The sequence below is a fragment of the Chiloscyllium punctatum genome, chromosome 13 (assembly GCF_047496795.1).
Source record: "Chiloscyllium punctatum isolate Juve2018m chromosome 13, sChiPun1.3, whole genome shotgun sequence".
NCBI lineage: Eukaryota > Metazoa > Chordata > Chondrichthyes > Orectolobiformes > Hemiscylliidae > Chiloscyllium > Chiloscyllium punctatum.
Window position 1 is genome coordinate 109,020,541 of NC_092751.1, and position 22,700 is coordinate 109,043,240.

The 22,700-nt window shown below is 44.4% G+C and overlaps 1 protein-coding gene across 3 annotated transcripts in view; it reads right to left on the reverse strand.

The window, feature by feature from the left end:
- Positions 1-4,092: 4,092 nt before the first annotated feature.
- The window catches only part of LOC140484767 (glutamate receptor ionotropic, delta-1-like), an 843,252-nt gene continuing 824,644 nt past the window's right edge, over positions 4,093-22,700 (reverse strand). For 2 of the 3 annotated variants that reach the window (XM_072583588.1, XM_072583587.1), the window contains 3 exons: positions 16,849-17,015; positions 9,861-10,101; positions 4,093-4,727 (listed from right to left, as the gene is read on the reverse strand). In XM_072583588.1, coding sequence (XP_072439689.1) covers positions 4,299-4,727; positions 9,861-10,101; positions 16,849-17,015 — 837 coding nt within the window. In that variant the 3' untranslated portion in view covers positions 4,093-4,298. Of the gene's footprint in view, positions 4,728-9,497; positions 9,668-9,860; positions 10,102-16,848; positions 17,016-22,700 lie in introns of all 3 variants that reach the window. The other variant, XM_072583590.1, reaches the window with a different exon arrangement.

Consider the following 22,700-nt stretch of genomic DNA (forward strand, 5'->3'; position numbering starts at 1 on the left):
CTGTAACTACTGGGCTGGCACAGGGATAGGTGGTTGGGCCACAATCATTTACAATACATATTAATGAGGTCATGAATGTACTGCCACTGAAATTGGGGATGACACAAAAATAGGTCAAAATTCACATGACACTGGGTTGTAGTTCGACTGGGTTATAGACCTGCCTGAGGAAGGAAGGGGGCTTCCGAAAACTTCTAGTTTCAAATAAACCCGTTGGACTATAACCTGGGGTCTTGTGGCTTCTGACTTTGACTCCAGTCCAACACTGGCACCTCCACATCACAAAAATAGGTGGGAAGGCAAGGGATGAGGATGACACTAAGAGTTTACGGAGGGATACAGACAGGTTACTGCAGCAAAATGTAAAGGGACATGCATTTGGCAAAAAGACAAAATGAAATGCAATATAGGGCATTTGGGGCTCTTGAATAAATCACAATAAGATAGCATTTATGTTCAGCAGGTAGTAAGTAAGACAAATGGAGTGTTAGCTTTTATTTGAAAGAAATGTGGTAAAAATAATAAGGCAGACTTGCTCAAGCTGCAGGTGGCATACTGCAAACTGGTTTAGTTCCTTTATGGAAGGAGAGATAAACAGGAATTGGAGACAGCCCAGAGGAGGCTCACTAAGGCTGATCCCAAGGAATTTCTGATGAAGAGAGATCGATCAAGTTGTGCTTGTACACATTGGAGTTGAAAGAATGAAGAACCAGGCAATATAATCTTAGAATAAGGGATCACTCGTTAATGACCAAGATAAGGAGGATCTTTGTCTCTCAGAGGGTGGAGATTCTGTGAAATTCTTTACCGCTGAGGGTTGTAGAGGCTGTGTCATTGAGCATACTCAAGGTTGAGATAAACAGATATTTTAATCAGTAAGGGAACAAAGGTAATGGGCAAAAGGCAGGACAGTGCATTGGAGGACTCTCAGATCTCTGATGATCTCAGTGAATGGCAGAACAACTTCAATGGGCTGAATAGTAGCCTGTGCTGAGTCAGCCTTTAAATATTTCAGCTTCTAAATCCTTATTAAATTGGTGATTCTCTCCTCCTGCTTTTCTGATTGTCTAATACAATAATTGAGCTCCATTAGCTGTCCACACAACTTGCGTTGTGGTTAGGATATTGAAAGAAATTCTCTTTTTCTTACCCGTTGTAAGTTCCATTTGCAATGGTCTCTGCTGTTCACCGAGTTACCATCATTTAATGTGTAAGTAACCAATGACCACGGCGAGTGTATGAACATCAGAGAAGTCGATCGTAAAAGCATGGTGATAAGCTTCTCATTCTTGCCCAACAACCTCTCCCACAATGGGGTGAGATTGATATCAGAATGTAATACTCACAGAGTGCTTCATTGTCATAGGGACTGCCCTTCAGATAAAATCTTTAACGAGACTTCATCTTCCTAATCCAGATGATGTACTGGATCCCTTGGCACTATTCTACAAACAGTGTCTTTTCCCATTAACTTGTTTCACTCTCCATTATTCACCAACACCACCATTAATAGGTGCACATTCTGTGTTACCTTTATATCACACTATTCAAAAACTAACTGCCACACTCACCTTGTCACTGATATGAAATCTGTTGATTGCCTGTGAAAGGTTCAGGGAGATGATTGAGATAGGATCAGGCAGATATGGATCCTATCATTCTGTGTGGCCATGTGCTGTAGCTTCACCAGGTCGCTACCTCACCTTGTGTTATGGAGGGATATGGACTGAGGGCAGGCAGAAGGGATTAGTTTGATTTGGCTTCATGTTCGGCACAACATTGTGGGCTGAAGGGCCCGGTCCTGTGCTGTACTGTTCCATGTTCTATGTCTTCTGTAGATAATGCCCTTCTTCCCTCCTCATTGAACCAGGGATGGTCCCCTGGCTTGATGGTAATGGTTGAGTGGGGGATATGCTGGGCCAGGAGATTACAGATTGTGCTGGCGTACAATTCTGCTGCTGTTGATGGCCCACAGTGCCTTATGGATACCCAGTCTTGAGTTGCTAGATCTGTTTGAAGTCTGTCTCATTGAGCATGGTGATGTGTGGAACACGATGGAGGATATTCTCAATGTGGAAGTGGGATTTTATCTCCACAAGGACTGTGTAGTGGTCACTCGCTGATACTGTCATGGACAGATACATTTCCAACAGGTGGATTGGCGAGGGTGAGGTCAAGGAAGAATTTCCCTCTTGTTGGTTTCCTCACTGCCTGCTGCTGACCCAGTCTCACAGAGTTGTCCTTTTGGACTTGACCAATTTACTCAGTTGTGGTGCTACTGATTTTGTAGTCACCTGTCATTTTTTTGCTAAGAGAAAGTGAGGACTGCGGATGCTGAAGATCAGAGCTGAAACATGTGTTGCTGGAAAAGCGCAGCAGGTCAGGCAGCATCAAAGGAGCAGGAGAATCTGAAGAAGGGCTTATGCCCAAAACGTCAATTCTCCTGCTCCTTTGATGCTGCCTGTCATTTTGTGCTCCTGTCTTCCTCACTGACTGATCAAATTGATGAACCAACAGGACACGTTCTGATACAGTAGCTAAGGAGTTAGCTGTGGAGGAAGCTGGTATACGTTTGCAATTCCTCAGCCTATGTTCCATGCAGACTTTATGGAGTCAGTGTTGATTGTTTCCTGAGTCAGGTCCCTCTGGATCGTTATAGCACTGTGCTGTTACCTCTGCTGGGTTTGCCTTGCCAATGATGGTGTGTCTAGACCATTGTTCTGACAGAATGACAATGTCTGGGCTTACTGTGGGTGTAATGCCTGACTTTCCCAATGTGAACCGTAAGTTCACCTCAGGGTGGGGGTAGGTGGGAACAGTGTTTCAGGGTCAATGGGCTGACTGGGGAGGGTGGGGGGGGTGGGGGGTGGGGGGAACCTTTGTTGTGTCTGCTTTCAAAGTTGATGAAAAGTGCATCGGGTTTTATTCAATACAAATTTTCCAAATTTGGGATTTGAATTGAGTCTCAGTCATGATTACAGTAACATCACCACTTTGCAACAGCACAGTTTGGAGATCACTCCCCCTGCCTTCAGCCTTTCTGCTTCACCCTGGGGTGCCTGTGATCCTCTGCTCCCCCCACCCGCTGCCCCCCCCCCCACCCCCCACATGGAGATTGCACTGATATCTGTCACTCAGCTCCATTCGGGACAAAGCTATGGTTGGGGTCTGCCCCTGTGACGCCTGCGAGCGGAATCTGAACATTTGGATTATTTGGAAGCTCAATGGATCCCATTGGATTTCCTGGGGGTCAGCTGACTGGGATTCTGGACTTACTGTGTCTTACAATTGTGTACTCCACAATCACCTGATGAAGGAGCAGTGCTCCAAAAGCTAGTGCTTTCAATTAAACCTGTTGGATAATAACCTGGTGTTGTGTGATTTTTAACTGGAATACTGGAGACAGGGGAGTTGAGGTTGGAGGGGGACCAAGGGTTGAGTGAACCCGGCTGCTCAAAAGTGAAACAGTCTTTCGATGTCTGAGCAGCATCCTCTCTGAGCTCGATCCTTACCTCGCCCAGCTCCTAACTGAGACTGGGGCCATCAGGAAACTTTAAGCCAAATCACCTCAGGAGCTCCTTGTGGTGCTGACCTCAGCTTCCGGCCCACCCTGAGCGGCTGACCTTGCTGTCAGTCCCCTGGGTGATGTCCCTCTGTGACGGTGGGCAATTAGAGATTGGAACTGTAAGGCCTCAGCTCCGGGGGGCAGGGAACCCCCCAGGTATCCAGGAGCTAGCTGCAAACCTGCCCAGAATCCTCCGAGGGGGATTCCCAATATTTGGGGCAATTGAGTTGTTCTGCTTGGATCCTGGGAAATCTGGAGTCTTTATTTTTGTGAAAGGGGAATTGTATAGTTTTCCCAGTGCCAATGGTCAATGGAGATGTGTTGGCACCTGGAGGAAGAGCACAGATACCTGGCATTGTCCCTTACAGAGCGGTTAGACAAATGGAACCGGTTTTAAATTGCTTTCAGGAAAGAACCAAACTGATTGCGGCCGCAATCAAAACACATTAAATCAGAAAACAATTTAATGAATTCTAAAAGGCACTTTTTTCAAACGAATAAATGTGCGGGCACAGACATCCAATAATGATCACAAGTGATTTGCTTTTTATTTGTATAGAACAGAATTTACAAAGCCAATCATTACATCATCTACTGACTTCAAAAATTGAGAATATTCAAAATACACTTTACCCCACTTCATTCTTGAGTTATTTACAAGTATTTACATGAAAATGCTAGACTTTTTTTGTAAATTTTTTATATTAAAAATGTTGCCATGCGGCGTTTGAAATTAAATGGAGGTTCCATGGGACGGCTCCATGGATTCAGGGAGCACTCCAGGACTCGGAGCTGCCTGGAATGACATGGGGATGGGGGTTTTCAGTGGGCTTTGACGGAAGAGTCCTCCGTTTGGTGATCGATGTTTGCACTGTATCGAGGGCAGTGTGGCAGAGCTGCTGAGAGGCAGAGACAGGTTGGTGCTGGCCAAAGAGGAAAGCTTCCTACTTGTCGCATGAGTTTGTTCTGGTAAAAAAGTGCTGACTGAGATCTGGGTGTTTTGGTAATCCCGTGCTGGCTCCAAGCTTTGGCTGGTCTGCATGCTGCCAATATCCAAGGCCGAGATTTCAATTGATGCTGCAGAGATCTGTTTATGGGCCATGTCATCATCCATCAGACTGTTCATCCGACGGTGAACCTGCTCCAGATTCACCTCCTTGTCCTGCATAAGAGACATCCCATTAGACTGAAGATGGGATAGGGAGAGAGGGAGCAAGAGAGGAAAGGGGGAGTGAGGGAGAGAGGGAAGGAAAGCGGGAGCATGGGAGGGAGGGAGAGGGAAGGAGCAAGGGAAATGTAGTGATTGTAACAAGGTCAGCCAGGTGGACCTCTGAGAAAATGAGTACCTTGATCGGGGCTGTTAATCTGGTCTAATCAGGGAGCGCTGGCTGACAGATAAGGACGGGAGTGTCAGAGGTTCTGTTCACTCTGAGAGCTGGCTGGGTTGAACACAGACATGGCTGTACTGCTGAGCAACAAGGACAAAAATTACCTCCAGCAGCTCCCCACATTTGTGGGAATAGCCGGGTAAATCCTAGACTCGGTTACATGTTGACTATGCCAGGCCCTTCATGGGCTCAATGTTCTTAGTCATTGTGAGAGAGAGCAAGTGAGGGAGAGGCTGAGAGAGAAAGAGTAGAGAGGAGAAGGTGGATGGAGGAGAGAGAGAGGGAGGGAGAGATCGAGAGAGAGATGGTGGAAAGGTGAAGGGATGGAGGAGGGAGGGAGGAAGGGAAAGATGGAGAAGAAAGTTGAGTAGATGGACAAGAGAGGGAGGGTAAGAGCAAGAGAGGGGGAGGGGGAGGGGGAGGAGAGGGGCCACGGGAGAAAGACGGGGTGAAGAGGGAGGGTAAGGTTGGAGCAGTGTAATTCTGTAAATTACTGAAAGATCATCTTCCTAGAAACTCCAGCTCCTGGGTCACTGTATCAAATACTTGTCTGAGAAGAATTTTTGAAATATTATATTCAGAATAATTATCTACTTGAAATTTGAATCACACAGGAATTGTCATCATGTAGAGCACTAAATTAAGAATTCACCCAAATTGCTAACATTAGTGCAGTAATTCAACTTTAATCCCATTCTAATATGTTTTGTCGTCATCTTTCTCCTCAGAGTGAGAAATTAAGCTTGTTCCACCCTTTCTCATCCTTATTCCTGTCCTTCGAAATCCAGCTGCTCCCTGTCTGTGTGTTTATAAACACACTAATACTAATTTGAAGCAGCAGGAGGCCAATCAGCTGCTCCCCTATTTGTAGCTGATCTGCTGGTGTTCTGAATTCCACATTCCCATCAAACCCTGATGACCCTCAATTCCCCATCTAACAAGATTCTATTCACCTTTGTCTTCAAAATATTTATGCTCCCACCTCCGCTGCCTCCTAACTCACACAAACGTCTGAGAGAAAAATAATTCCCTCATCTCAGTCCTGAAAGGCCAGAGGTCATTTTAAACACTGCCCCCAAGTTCCGGACTGACCCACAAGAGGAAACATCCTTCCCACGTCCACCTTGTCACAATCATTCAGGATCTGATACACTGCAATCACACTCTAGTGGATACAGGCCCAGTCTGTCCAACCTTCCCTCATGAGACAACTCCCTATTCCAGGGATCAATCCAGTAAACCCCCTCTGAACTGCCTCCAATACATTTACATTTGGTAAAACAAGCAATGACAGGACCTGTACAATTAATGAGTAGTGTTGAACAGAAAGACCTAGAGGTTCAGGTACATAATTCCTTTGAAAGTTGTGTCCAAGGTAGAGAGGGTGGTTAAGAAGTCAAAAAGTGTGGTGCTGGAAAAGCACAGCAGGTCAGGCAGCATCTGAGGAGCAGGAGAATCGACATTTGTGGGAATGTGGAGGGAAGGGGCTGAGGGATAAATAGGAAGTTTGGGGTGGGGCTGGAGGGAAGTAGGTGGGAAGGCGATAGGTAGATGGAGGTGGGGGGTGATGGTTATAGGTTGGAGGGGAGGGTGGAGTGTACAGGTAGGAAGGAAGATGGACAGGTAGGACAGTTCAAGAGGGCGGTGCCAAGTTGGAGGGTTGGATCTGGGATGAGGTAGAGGGGAGGGGAGATGAGGAAACTGGTGAAGTCAATGTGGATGCCCCATGTGGTTGAAAGGTCCCAAGGTGGAAGGTGGCTAGGATTTGGCGGTGGAGGAGGTCTAGGACTTGCATATTCTTGACGGAGTGGGAGGGGGAGTTGAAGTAGTCGGCCACAGGGCAGTGAGGTTGTTTGCTGCATGTCCCAGAGATATTCCCGGAAACATTCGGTGAGTTGGCGTTCTGTCTCCCCAATGTATAGGAAACCACATTGAGAGCAACAGATGCAATCGATGAGGTGTTTGGATGTGCAGGAAAATCTCTGCTGGATGTGGAAGGATCCTTTGGGACCTTGGACAGAGGTGAAAAGAGAAAGGTGTGGGCACAGGTTTTGCACTTCCTGTGGTGTCAAGGGAAGGTGCCAGGAGTGGAGGGTGGGTTGGTGGGGAGCATGGACCTAATATAGAGGGAGCTGTGGAGGGAACGGTCTCTGCAGAATGCCGACAGGGGTCGAAAGGGAAGTATAGCTCTGGTGGTGGGGTGTGACTGTAGGTCACAGAAATGTGGAGGATAATGCACTGTATCGGGAGATTAGTGGGGTGGAAGGTGAGGACTGGGGGTGTTCTTTCCTTGTTGAAATTGGAGGGGTGGGGTTCAAGTTGTGACGTCATGTTAATGTTGGACAGGACATTGGTGAGACCTCTCCTGGAATACTGTGTGCAGTTCCGCGCACGCTGCTATAGGAAGGATATTTTTAAACTGGACAGGATTCAGAAAAGATTTACCAGGATGTTGCTGGGAATGGAGGGTTTGAGATATAAAAATAGACTGGAAAGACTGGGAATATGTTCACGAGCACAGGCGGTTGAGAGGTGACCCTGTAGAGATTTATATACCCATGAGGGGCATGGATAAGGGGCTTTTCTCTGCAGTGGAGGAGTTCAAAACCAGGGGATATATATTTTAAGGAGGGAGGAGAAAGATTTAAAAGGACATGTGAGGAAATGTTTTTTTTTACATAGAGAGTGGTTCGTGTATGGAATGAGCTTCCAGAGAAAGTGGTGGATGCAGGTATTGATACAATGTTTTGAAGACATTTGGATAAGTTCATGAAGAGGAAAGGTTTGGAGGGATATGGGCCAAGTGCAGCAGGTGGGACTCGTTTAGTTTGGGATTATGGTCAGCATGGAGGGGTTGGACTGAGGGGTGTGTTTCCTTGCTATAGGACTCCATGACTCTGTCCTTCTTTAAATAAGGAGACTGAAAAGGCACACAGTGTTCACGATGTGGTCTCACTAACGCCTGATATAACTGAAGCATAATGTGCTTATCTTTCTGTGTAATTCCATTCAGAATAAGGAACAGCATTTCATTAGCCTTTGAAATTACTTGCTGTACCTGTGTACTGACATTTCATAATTCATGTACAAGACACTGAAATCTCTCTCTACCTCAGAATCCTGAAATACTTCTCCAACTAAATAACATATTGCTTTTTCTTATTCTTCCTCCTAAAGGGAACAATTTTACATTTCTACACTTTGTACTCCAGCAAACTCACTCAACCTATCTATATCCATTGATAATATCCTTAGTATTCTTCGCAACATATTTTCCGTTAAGATCTTGATGTCATCTGTGAGTTTAAGCCTGAATTAATTGATTAGCCTTCACTCCCGTCACCTCAGTCACTGATGTGAATTGTAAAAGATTGTCGTCCCAGTATGGAGCCAAGCTCAGCCCTCACTTCCTGCCAACTGTTTATATTGTGAGGACCCTCTGGTCTCTGCTTGTGTGGGCATATTGCAATACCAGAATGGGGAGGGGTAAGAAGGCTGGAAGGGAGGGAGAGGGAAACGGCAGGGGAAAGGAGAGGGAGGGAGGGAAAAGGAAAAGAGGTTAAAGGAAGGATGGAGAAAGGGGAAAGAAGATGAGAGGAAAAGGGAAACTTAGGGAGAGAAAGTGAGCAGAGAGCCAGGAACACTGGGGAGAGAGAAAAGGTGGAGAGGAATGGAAAGGAAGGGTACAGAAGGAAGAGGAAGGGTGAGGGAAGAGAAGAAAAGGGGTGTGGAGGGGTAGGGGATTGGAAGGGAGGGGAGGGAGGGAGAAGGAAGAATAATGGGAATGGTATGGAGGGGTAGGGGATTGAAAGGGAGGGAGGGGGAGAAGGGGTATTAAGGGGAATGGTGTGGAGGGGTGGAGATTGAAAGGGGGTGGAGGGGGGGAGAAGGGGATTAATGGGAAGGGTGTGAAGGGGTAGGGGATTGGAAGGGAGGGGAGGGGGAGAAGGGGGATTAATGGGAATGGTATGGAGGGGTAGGGGATTGGAAGGGAGTGGAGGGGGAGGAGAAGGGGATTAATGGGAAGGGTGTGGAGGGGTAGGGGATTGGAAGGGAGGAGAGAGGGAGAAGGGGTATTAAGGGGAATGGTGTGGAAGGGTAGGGGATTGGAAGGGAGGGGAGAGGGAGGAGAAGGGGGATTAATGGGAAGGGTGTGGAGGGATAGGGGATTGGAAGGGAGGGGAGGGGGAGAAGGGGGATTAATGGGAATGGTGTGGAAGGGCAGGGGATTGGAAGGGAGGGGAGAGGGAGGAGAAGGGGGATTAATGGGAATGGTGTGGAGGGGTAAGGGATTGGAAGGGAGTGGAGGTAGAGGAGAAGGGGGATTAATGGGAAGAGTGTGGAGGGATAGGGGATTGAAAGGGAGGGGAGGGGGAGAAGGGGTATTAAGGGGAATGGTGTGGAAGGGTAGGGGATTGGAAGGGAGTGGAGGTAGAGGAGAAGGGGGATTAATGGGAAGGGTGTGGAGGGGTAGGGGATTGGAAGGGAGTGGAGGGGGAGGAGGTACAAGGAGGGGAGGGAAGTGAATGTGTTCTTCCCCTTACCTGATTGGTTGAATGTTACCATACTTGCACTAAGGGAGGTGCTTGGCTGCAAACACAGGAAATTCAGGGCAAGTAGGAGCCCAGCTCTGTTCCCCGGGATATGGCCTGTGTTCCCAAAGCACTGTCAAGGAGGCTAGACCTGAGCTCTCCACCCGCTCGATAGGTTGTTCCTGAGAAGGAGGGAGTGATTTAAACTTCAGCTCCTCTGTCTGGCCTTGAACTACAAAATCTTTGGATCAAAGATGAATCTTGGAGCTGAGTCTAGGACTCCCATGATGGGCTGTTCACTGAGAACCCCTTGGACCACAAGCACCCAGCTGTTAGCTCCAAGCCCCAGGGACCCCCCCTTACCCACTGCTTTACCTCCTTGGGTGATTCTTGCTGGCATTGGTTACTGTTCCACCAGATCTCCAGAGCTGCCACCAAGCAGGCGAGGAGCAGACCTGCAGCTAGGATACAGAAAACCCCGGCGAAACTCTGGAGCTTCAATGCTCGACCATCCGCCTGGCTGTTAGCATGACCCTTCAGGTTACACCGGCCCATCTTTGGCCACCACTTCTGCTTGAAAACATCCAGGTCGCCGCTATCTTGCATTTCGAGGATCCTGAAAGGATTGGAAGATTGGTGATAGAAACCGGAGGAATCCCACTGCTACCCCCCACAAAAACATTTCACAACACCCTGAGAAACAAGCTTCATCCTCAACAGAAATGTATTGAGGAACGTTTTGGAACCCTTTACATTTGACACCTTGTCATCCTGATTGAACAATCCATGCAAATATTATCCTTTGAATTGCCAAATTTCTTCCTTTAGTTCATTCAAGCACGCACTGGGTAGTTATTTGGATGAAAATAATGTAAAAGGAATGGCAGGAGGTTGGCACAAGGGGATGGTGCTCATGTGAAGATCTGATATAGGCACAATGGGCCAAATGGCCTCCTCCAAATGGGAACACTTTGATGTCTCTGTGATTTGTTGTCTGAAACAATATTCCCACATGAGCAATTTCTTGCAAATGTTAATTTTTTCCATCTCAGTGATTGTTCCAACAAGACATGGAGCCCACACCTCAAACTTTCCAAGGTTCATCCTCAATAAAACCCTTGGGTGAAAGGGGGTGAACACTGTCAGGATATTTCCATACCAGCATCGTTTCTGACAAACATCAGACAATGTTACTGAAGTGAGAGATGGGAAGCTCGGAGCCAGTTGCTGCCCAACCAGCTTCATGCTGGTCCCCATGCCCCTCTCAGCTTTGTTCATCTAAATCCCCACAGTGATCCTGTACTCCTCTCTCCCTTGGACACCTGTCTACTTTCTTCTGAAATTGACAGTAATCACTCTCTATGGGAATGATTTCCATATTCTCTCCAATTTCTGGGTTAAAGACAATTAGCCCTGAATCCCTGATGGATTTCATGGTGGCTTTCTTCGACTGTGGACTTCTAGTTCCACTCCTCCTCCACCACTGAGAACATCATTTCTGTATCCACTGCAGTGAAATAATTCACCTTTTTAAATTCCTCTGCTAAGTCCCCTATCTAGAGGGAGGAGAGACCCTGCTACCAGTTCCTTCCTGATGTGTTAGGCTACCCATTCCTGGCATAGGCCATTGGCATTGCATCTTCTCCCTTTCCAGTGCCTCTACATTCTGCCCATCTCATGGTGGCCAGCACCCTGGTGACACATTGATACTTTCCTCAACTTTTTGTGAGGCTATTTTATTAACAATGCAGTGGGAATGTTCACAGATTCACGTTGTGAGAAGACAGGACAATGAAGCTTGTAGAATAAGGGACTGACAAGGTTTAAACAGATGATTTATTCACCTTGGTTCATGAAGAAATATGCATCCTTAACTTGCATACAATCCAAACTGACATTTACTTCAAACACATTTGCACTCAAACGTTCTCTCCCAGTGAGTGCATAAGGTGGAAAGGTGTTAAGTGTTTTCTTTTGTGTTTCATTTTTTCAGTGGTGTATTTGGGGATTTAGAATCGTGGGAATGGAGGTTAGGGCAGTTGGATGTTCCTCCTGCAGTATGTGGGAGCTGAGGGTCACCTCTAGTGCCCTGCTGACTTCATCTGTGGGAAGTGCACCCAACTCCAGCTCCTCGAGAACGGTGTTAGGGAACTGGAGCTGGAGCTGGATGAACTTTGGATCATTCAGGAGACAGAGGGGGTTATTGAGAGGCGTTACAGGGAGGTAGTTACTCCACAGCCACATGAAGAAGGTAGATGTGTTACCGTCAGGGGTAGGAAAGGGAACTGGCAGGCAGCATAGGGATCCCCTGTGATGGGTCCCCTCAACAACAAGTATACCGTTCTGGATACTGTCGGTGGGGGTGACTTACCAGGGTAAGCAGTGGGGGCACAGGTCTCTGGCACAGAGTCTGTCCATGCTGTTCAGAAGGGAAGGGGGAAGAGGAGCAGAGAGTAGTCACTGGGGACTCCATAGTTAGGGGGACAGATAGGAGGTTCTGTGGGGACGAGAGAGACTCACGGTTGGTGTGTTGCTTCCCAGATGCCAGGGTTTGTGATGTCTCCGATTGTGTTTTGGGGATCCTTAAGGGGGAGGGGGAGCAGCCCCAAGTTGTGGTCCACATTGACACCAATGATGTAGGTAGGAAAAGGGATGGGAATGTAAGGCAGAAATTCAGGGAGCTAGGGTGGAAGCTTAGAGCTAGAACAAACAGAGCTGTTATCTTTGGTTTGTTACCCGTGCCACGTGCTAACGAGGTGAGGAATAGGGAGAGATATCAGCTGAACATGTGGCTACAGGGATGGTGCAGGAGGGAGGGTTTTGGATTCTTGGATAATTGGGGCTCTTTCTGGGGAAGGTGGGACCTCTACAAACAGAATGGTCTTCACCTGAACCAGAGGGGTACCAATATCCTGGGGGGAAATTCACTAATGCTCTTCATGGGGGGTTTAAACTAATGCATCAGAGGGATGGGAACCTGAATTGTAGTTCCAGTGTACAGGAGGTTGAGGATAGTGAGGTCAGGGATAGGTTTACAGGGTCGTGAGAGGGCACCGGCAATCAGGAAGTTGGTTTGAAATGTGTGTATATCAATGCCAGGAGCATCCAGAATAAGATGGATGAACCTGCAGCATGGGTTAGTACCTGGGATTTCAATGTTGTGGCCATTTCAGAGACATGGATAGAGCAGGGACAGGAATGGTTATTGCAGATTCCGGGATTTAGATGTTTCAGTAAGAAGAGAGAAGATGTAAAAGATGTGGGAGTGTGGCATTGTTAATCAAGGACATATTACGGCTGCACAAAAGAAGTTTCAGGACTCATCAACTGAAGCAGTTTGGGCTAAGGTTAGAAACAGGAAAGGAGAGGTCACCCTGTTGGGAATTTTATTAGATTAGATTTACAGTGTGGAAACAGGCCCTTCGGCCCAACAAGTCCACACTGACCCGCCGAAGCACAGCCCACCCATTCCCCTACATTTACCCCTTAACTAACACTATGGGCAATTTAGCATGGCCAATTCACCTGACGCTGCACATCTTTGGACTGTGGGAGGACCCATGCAGACACGGGGAGAACGTGCAAACTCCACACAGTCAGTCGCCCAGAGGCGGGAACTGAACCCGGGTCTCTGACGCTGTGAGGCAGCAGTGCTAACCACTGTGCCACCGTGCCGCCATATGTCAGCCTTCGAATTGTTCCAGGGATGTAGAGGAAAGAACCACAAAGATGATTCTTGATAAGAGCAAGTAACAGGGTAGTTGTTATTGGGGACTTTAACTTCCCAACAATGACTGGGAATACTATAGTTCAAGTAATTTAGATGAGTCAGTTTTTGTTCAATGTGTGCAGGAGGGCTTCCTAACACAAAATGTAGACTGGCCAACAAGGGGCGAGGCCACATTGGATTTGGTACTGGGGAATGAACCCGGTCAGGTTTTAGATTTGGAGATAGGTGAGCACTTTGGCAATAGTGACCATAATTCAGTTATGTTTGCAATAGCAATGGGCAGGGATAGGTATATACCACGGGGAAAGAGGTGTAACTGGGGGAAAGGCAATTATAATGCGATTAGGGAAGATTTAGGAATGTATAGGATGGGGAAGGAAACTGCAGGGGATGGGCACACTTGAAATGTGGAGCTTATTCAAGGAACAGATACTGCATGTCCTTGATAAGTATATACCTATCAGGCAGGGAGGTAATGGTCGAGAGAAAGAGAGAAAGATTTACTAAAGAAGTTGAAGCTCTTGTCAAGAGGAAGAAGAAGGCTTATGTAAGGATAAGGTGTGAAGGCTCAGTTAGGGTGGGAAATGTTTATCCTGGAGTTCAGTTACCAGTGGTGTACCGCAAGGATCTGTTTTGGGGTCACTGCTGTTTGTCATTTTTGTAAATGATATGGATGTAGGCATAGAAGGATGGGTTAGTAAATTTGGGGATGACACAAAGGTAAGAAGAGTTGTGGATAGTGCTGAAGGATGTTGTGGGTTACAGAAGGACATAGATAAGATGCAGAGCTGGGCGGAGATGTAGTAAATGGAGTTTAATGTGGAAAAGTGTGAGGTAGTTCACTTTGGAAGAAGTTACAGGAATGCAGAGTACTGGGCTAATGGTAAAATTCTTCGCAGTGCAGATGAACAGAGAGATCTCTGTGTCCAGGGGCATAAATCCCTGAAAGTTGCCACCCAGGTTGATAGGCTTGTTAAGAAGGCATATGGTGTGTTGGCCTTTATTGGTACAGGGATTGAGTTTCGGAGCCACGAGGTCATGCTTCAGCCGTACAAAACACTGGTAAGGCCGTACCTGGAGTATTGTGTGCAGTTCTGGTCACCGCAATATAGGAAGGAAGTGGAAGATTTGGAAAGGGTTCAGAGGAGATTTACTAGGATGTTGTCTGGTATGGAGGGAAGGTCTTACAAGGAATGGCTGAGGGAGTTGAGGCTGTTTTCGTTGGAGAGAAGAAGGTTGAGAGGTGACTTAATCAAGACGTATAAGATAATCAGACAGAATGGACAGTGAGAGTCTTTTTCCGCAGATGGTGAAGGCTAACACGAGGGGACATAAAATTGAGGGGTGATAGATTTAGGACAGATATCGGGGCAGATTCTTCACTCAGAATAGTAGGGGCATGGAATGGCCTGCCTGCAACAGTAGTAGACTCATTGACGTTAACCTCCTCCCTCACCTCTATCCAAGGCCCTAAAGGAGCAGTGTAGGTTAGATAGGCTTCAGATTAACTTCACAGGTCTGTACAACATCAAGGGCCGAAGGACCTGTACTGCACTGTAATATTCTATGTTTTATAAGGCACAAGAATTCCACCAGTAACTCATTCATTCTTGGAGGACTGTGTACTGTCCTAGTTTCTACCTTACAAGAAGATGGTGAGATCAAACAAGATGGAAATTTTATTTTACCCAAGGTTTGTGATGTCAATCAGGACACACTCAACAAACTGGACAAATTTTCTTGAAACCGGGGTTGAGATCTTCAAAAGGATGAAAGAGCATGATAGAACAACTGAGGGTGATTGTTTCCATTTGTATACACCTCCCAGAATACAGCCCTCCATATGAGGTAGTCACAAATAAATGCACAGGGGAGTTCTGGAGAAACCTGTTTACCCAGAGATGCGGAGGAATGTGCCTCACACAAAGGCTGGGTGAGGTGAATAATCTCGATAGTTTGAATGGGAGGCTGAATAAAGCTGAGACAGAGAGGAAACTGTGGAAGCATGGTGAGAGAAAGCTTTTGGACTACAAGGGCCTGCACAGTCCCGTGGGCTGAATAGCCTGCTTCTGCTGGCGTACTTTAATGGTTTATGTGGTGGGGGAGTACAGTTATTGTCACATTTCACATGACGTCCCCTGGTGATCTCATCTTGACAGCAGCGGGAGGGTGAATTCTCTGAAAAGCATCAACTGAGAGCAGGCTAATGTTACTATTGGCTGTGGAACCCTGGGCATCCTTACAATTTGCGGTAGGGTCAGGGGTGTGTAGGCAGATGGTACATTGAAGTGGGAGAGGGGTTGCAGGATTGAGGTGGGGAAGGGATGGAATATTGAGACAGGGGAGAGTTGAACGTTGCTTGTGGGATTATTGGAGAGGGTCCGGAAGAGATTTACCGGAACATTGCTGGGAATGGAGGGTTTGAGTTATAAGAAGAGGCAGAGTAGACTGTGATTCTTCTTTTTTCCCAGAGCATAGGAGGCTGAGGGGTGACCTCACGGACATTTATAAGATCATATATAAGCTGATTAGCCAAGGTCTTTTCCTTGTTTAGTTTTGGGAGACTTAGTCGGCATGGATGAGCTGGACCAAAGGGTCTGTTTCCATGCTGCACGGCTCTACAACTGTCTGACTCAGGGAAGAGCAATTTTTCCAATCCTGCCCCTCTAAAGGCCTGAAGGAAAGAAATCCTCAGCTCAGGTGTGTGGTCAGTCCTGTGCCAGTCTGTCTTGCTCATGAGGTTTGGACTGATGGGAGCTCACTGACTCATCCTGCTCAAGTCTTGGAGCTAACCTTGCAGTCATTTCCCCATGAGTTCATTCAGCGTTGGTGCTACCTGGCTGTATGGAGCAGGTTAAAGTCCCAATAAGTCAGCTCCTGGGTCAATGTTAGCACTCAAGGAGACAGTGTTCATTGTTGTTGACTGCTCTGACAAAGTAAATAAGGAGACTGTATTTCTCCGGCTAGAGGGGCTGGTGATGAGAGTTCACTTTCAAGGTGATTGGCAAAAGAAGGAAGGCAACAAATTATTATTGTCTGCCTGAGAGGGCAGTAGGAGCAGATTTAATTGTAATCTTTAGACAAGGTTTTGGATAAATACTCAAATCTGTGGAATTCACTACCTCAGACTATTATGGATACTGCGACACTGAGTAAGGAGGAAAGTGACAGGTTTTTAATTAGTAACAGGTTGAAGGGTTATAGGGAGCACGAGGAAAGTGGAGTTGAGGCCGAGATTAGATCAGCCATAATCATATTAAATGGTGGGGTAGGCTCGAGGGGCTGAATGGCCTCTGCTTGCTCCTAGTTCTTAAAGGGGAACACTTTCAAGATTGCGAGAAAGCACAAGGGATTGGGATGAATTGGACAGCTCTTTTAAAGAGTGGACATAAACAGAATGGACTGAATAGTCCTCACCTGTGCCATACGAACCCAGGTGGTTTGAATTGCCAAGCAGATAAAATTGAAATCACCCCCAAGATAAAGGTCTTTTTAGTTCATTCACAGTGGATCACAAGAGAATGATGACACACATTTTCTTTGTCAGAAAAGACTCACTCCACTTATTCCTTGTAAGACAAAGAAATGTAAAAGCCTAAGTTACACCAAGAAGATTGCGGAGTTATATCTTACCTCTGGGAGAAGAGGTCTCTATATGGACTTCCATGTTGCAAGGCGATCCCATACCCTTTACTGCTAATACTGTTCCCAACCACTGTCAGAGAACAGTCATCATCAGTCAGTGCTGTATATTCCACCACAGCCATGTCCCACAGGAAAGCATAAGTTCCTGTCTTTATCTGCAAACACAGAAAGAATTTAGGAATAATTATTTGATCAATTTAATGGAGAATGTTTGCACCACGTATCATTAATGGAGTCACGCATGTAGCAGGTCGAGAATGACAAGTATCTTTCAGGAGAAATCAAGCCCACATTGTTGTGTGATTATTATACCCTCATGGGAAACACTTTGGTTTTCTAACTGGGCTGTAGCAAGCTGTCATTCTGCATGGCTGTGTTTTAAAATTACTGTAATATAAACGGACGAATGCAATCATCTCAAACATGAGCAGCCTCCAAATAGATCTATTGTGTTCAATTTGATTATCTTGCTGTACTGATACTGTTTGATTAGAAAGTACAGAATTGATGCACTCATTTCAGAGGTGGACATGGTAAGGAGGAAGTAGAAAATAGTTTTCGTGTTTGAAATGTTAAAATGACAGAATCTCACTGAATCCTTAACTTTGGAGGCTAGAACACTTTGGGGAAGATTACTGCTAATGGTAATGGGGCAAGTGTAACAAAGAGCATGGAGGAGTAACAGAGAGTGAGGGGGAGTAACAGAGAGCATGAGAGAGTAACAGAGAGTAAGGGGAGCAATAGAGAGTGAAGGGGAGTATCTGGGGGGCAGAGGGAATAACAAAACATGATGAGGGAGTAACACAGTCTTTGTTGAAACATGGATAAATGTACCAATTTGGAACAGGAGTAGGTCATTTCACCCCTTCCTGTCTGCTCTACCATTCAGTAAGATCATGGCTTATTTAGATGAGGGGCATTAACTTCTCTCAAAGGGTCATGAACCTGTGAAATTCACTCCCACAGAGTGCGGTGGATGCTGGGACACTGTGTGAATTTAAGGAGAAGATGAACAGATCTTTCATGAGCTACAGGTTGAAGGCTTTTGGAGAATGAGTAGGAAAGTTGAGGTCAAGATGAGATCAGCCATGATCACACTAAATGGCAGAGCAGGGGCTGAATGGCCTCCTCCTGTTCTTAGTTGCTATGTTCTCAATCTGATGATGGCCCTAAATCCACTCCACAGCTGTCCCATGACCTTTGATGTCATTGATGCTGAAGGGTTTGACTATTTCAGGTTTGGTTACATTCATTGACACAGCCACCACTGCTCACTGGGAGAAAGAATTCCAAATAATCACAACCAACTGAGAGAAGAAATTTCTCCTCATCTCCACTTTAAAATGGGAGACCTTTCCTGTGCCCCATTGTTCCAGATGGCTCAATGAAGGAAATGCCCCTCAACATCCACCCTGTCAAGTCTCCTCTGAACCTTCTGTGAGGTGTCCTCTGGGACTTCCAAACTCAGGTGAGTCCAGGCTCAGCTGCGAAACCCCATACTGCCATCGCTGGGATCAGTTTAAGCCACTTTACTCCTAACTGATTCCAATGCCTTTATATCACTCTGAGAACAAAGGGATCAACACTGTACCCAGTGCTCCTCAACATCCAGCAGTCATTGAAACACTTCCAGTACACACAATCTCCTTTGTATTCAAGGCCAATGTTCCATTTTCCTTCCCAATTACTTGCTGTATCTTTACCCTTTAATGATTTGTGTACAGGGACACCCAGGTTCTGGAGCCTGACTTCATTGTTCAGACCCAGTGGGGAGAGTTCACTGTTTCTGGAGTCCCATTACTTCCAAGGTCAGTACAAAAGTGAATTATTTAATTAAAGTACACAAAATCTTCAATTTTCTCATCTGATGGACTCAGTTTAACAGGAACACTAACCAGGTTCCTGCACTTCACAAGATCCACTGTTAATTATTAATAAATAAATAAATAAGCTGTAACCACACATAAACAAATCATATGGAAATCATATCATGCTGTTGGTTGAAATACCAACCTCTGCTTTAAACTCTGAAAGAAACAAATTTCCAGGGACTTCCGTTGTACAATACAAAGGCAGGTTCACTGGGCCAAAATACTTTAAACTCGCCTGAATTAAACTGGAATTACTTCAGGGGTGGGCAACAGGATTGTTCAATTGCAGGATTATTCAGGTCCAGGATTATTCAGTTGCAGGATTATTCAGGTTTACGATTGTTCAGGTATAGGATTATTCAGGTATAAGATTATTCAGGTAAAGGATCTTTCAGGTACAAGATTTTTCAGGAACAGGATTTTTCAGTTACAGGATTATTCAAGTACAGAATTATTCAGGAACAGGATTTTTCAGGTACAGGATTATTCAGGTACAGGATTATTCAGTTACAGGATTGTTCAGGTACAGAATTATTCAGGAACAGGATTTTTCAGTTACGGGATTATTAAGGTTTACAATTATTCAGGTACAGGATTATTCAGGTACGGAATTGTTCAAATATAAGATTTTTTAGTTACAGGATTATTCAGGCACAAAATCATTCAGGAACAGGATCATTCAGGAACAGGATTTTTCAGTTATAAGATTATTCAGGTACAGGACTATTCAGGAACAGGATTTTTCAGTTACAGGATTATTCATGTACAAGATTATTCAGATACAGGATTATTCAGGAACAGGATTATTCAGGTACAGGATTATTCAGGAACAGGATTTTTCAGTTACAGGATGATTCAGGAACAGGATTTTTCAGTTATAAGATTATTCAAGTACAGGATTATTCAGGAACAGGATTTTTCAGTTACAGGATTATTCAGGAACAAAATTTTTCAGTTATAAGATTATTCAGGGACAGGATTATTCAGGAACAGGATTTTTCAGTTATAAGATTATTCAGGTATAGGATTATTCAGGAACAGGATTTTTCAGTTCTAAGATTATTCAGGTACAGGATCATTCAAGAACAGGATTATTCGGGAACAGATTATTCAGGTACAGGATTATTCAGGTACAGGATTAGTCAGGAACAGGATTTTTCAGTTATAAGATTATTCAGGTTCAGGATAATTCAGGAACAGGATTATTCAGGTACAGGATTATTCAGTAACAGGATTCTTCAGGAACAGGATTATTCTGGTACAGGATTACTCAGGAACAGAATTTTTCAGTTATAAGATTATTCAGGTACAGGATCATTCAGGAACAGGATTATTCAGGAACAGGGTTATTCAGGTACAAGATCATTCAGGAACAGGATTATTCAGGAACAGGATTTTTCAGTTATAAGATTATTCGGGTACAGGATTATTCAGGAACAGGATTTTTCAGTTATAAGATTATTCAGGTACAGGATCATTCAAGAACAGGATTATTCAGGAACAGATTATTCAAGTACAGGATTATTCAGGGACAGGACTATTCAGGAACAGGACTTTTCAGGAACAGGATTTTTCAGTTACAGGATTATTCATGTACAAGATTATTCAGGTACAGGAGTTTTCAGGAACTGGATTATTCAGGTACAGGATTATTCAGGAACAGGATTTTTCAGTTACAGGATGATTCAGGAACAGGATTATTTATTTACAGGATTATTCAGGTACAGGATTATTCAGGAACAGGATTATTTATTTACAGGATTATTCAGGTACAGGATTATTCAGGAACAGGATTTTGCAGTTACAGGATTATTCAGGAACAGGATTTGTCAGTTATAAGATTATTCAGGTACAGGATCATTCAAGAACAGGATTATTCAGGAACAGATTATTCAGGTACAGGATTATTCAGCAACAGGATTATTCAGGAACAAGATTTTTCGGTTATAAGATTATTCAGGTACAGGATAATTCAGGAACAGGATTATTCAGGTACAGGATTATTCAGGTACAGGATTATTCAGGAACAGGATTATTCAGTTATAAGATTATTCAGGTACAGGATTCCAGGATTCTTCAGGAACAGGATTATTCAGGTACAGGATTACTCAGGAACAGAATTTTTCAGTTATAAGATTATTCAGGTACAGGATTATTCAGGAACAGGATTATTCAGGAACAGGGTTATTCAGGTACAAGATCATTCAGGAACAGGATTATTCAGGAACTGGATTTTTCAGTTATAAGATTATTCAGGTACAGGATCATTCAAGAACAGGATTATTCAGGAACAGATTATTCAGATACAGGATTATTCAGGAACAGGATTATTCAGGTACAGGATTAGTCAGGTACAGGAATATTCAGGAACAGGATTATTCGGGTACAGGATTACTCAGGAACAGAATTTTTCAGTTATAAGATTATTCAGGTACAGGATCATTCAGGTACAGGATTATTCAGGAACAGGGTTATTCAGGTACAGGATCATTCAGGAACAGGATTATTCAGGAACAGGATTTTTCAGTTACAGGAATATTCAGGAACAGGATTTTTCAGTTATAAGATTATTCAGGAACAGGATTATTCAAGTACAGGATTATTCAGGAACAGGATTTTTCAGTTATAAGATTATTCAGGTACAGGATCATTCAGGAACAGGAATATTCAGGAACAGGATTATTCAGTTACAAGATAATTCAGTAACAGGATTTTTCAGGAACAGGATTATTCAGGTACAGGATCATTCAGGAACAGGATTTTTCAGATATAAGATTATTTGGAACAGGATTATTTAGGTACAGGATTATTCAGGTACAGGATCATTCAGGAACAGGATTATTCAGGAACAGGATTATTCAGGTACAGGATCATTCAGGAACAGGATTTTTCAGTTATAAGATTATTCAGGTACGCGATCATTCAGGTACATGATTATTCAGGAACAGGATTTTTCAGTTATAAGATTATTCAGGAACAGGATTATTCAGGAACAGGATTTTTGAATTATACGATTATTCAGGAACAGGATTATTCAGTTACAGGATTATTCAGTAACAAGATTTTTCAGTTATAAGATTATTCAGGTACAGGATAATTCAGGAACAGGATTATTCAGGTACAGGATTATTCAGGTACATGATTATTCAGTAACAAGATTTTTCAGTTATAAGATTATTCAGATACAGGATTCTTCAGGAACAGGATTATTCAGGTACAGGATTACTCAGGAACCGAATTTTTCAGTTATAAGATTATTCAGGTACAGGATCATTCAGGAACAGGATTATTCAGGAACAGGGTTATTCAGGTACAAGATCATTCAGGAACAGGGTTATTCAGGTACAAGATCATTCAGGAACAGGATTATTCAGGAACAGGATTTTTCAGTTATAAGATTATACAGGTACAGGATTATTCAGGAACAGGAATATTCAGGAACAGGGTTATTCAGGTACAGGATCATTCAGTAACAGGATTTTTCAGGAACAGGATTTTTCAGGAACAGGATTATTCAGTTACAAGATTATTCAGGTACATGATTTTTCAGGAATAGGATTATTCAGGTACAGGATTATTCAGGAACAGGATTTTTCAGTTATAAGATTATTCAGGTACAGGATTATTCAGGAACAGGATTTTTCAGTTATAAGATTATTCAGGTACAGTATCATTCAAGAACAGGATTATTCAGGAACAGATTATTCAAGTACAGGATTATTCAGAAACAGGATTTTTCAGTTACAGGAATATTCAGGAACAGGATTATTTAGGTACAGGATTATTCAGGTACAGGATCATTCAGGAACAGGATTATTCAGGAACAGGATTTTTCAGTTATAACATTATTCAGGTACAGGATCATTCAGGAACAGGAATATTCAGGAACAGGGTTATTCAGGTACAGGATAATTCAGTAACAGGATTTTTCAGGAACAGGATTATTCAGGTACAGGATCATTCAGGAAC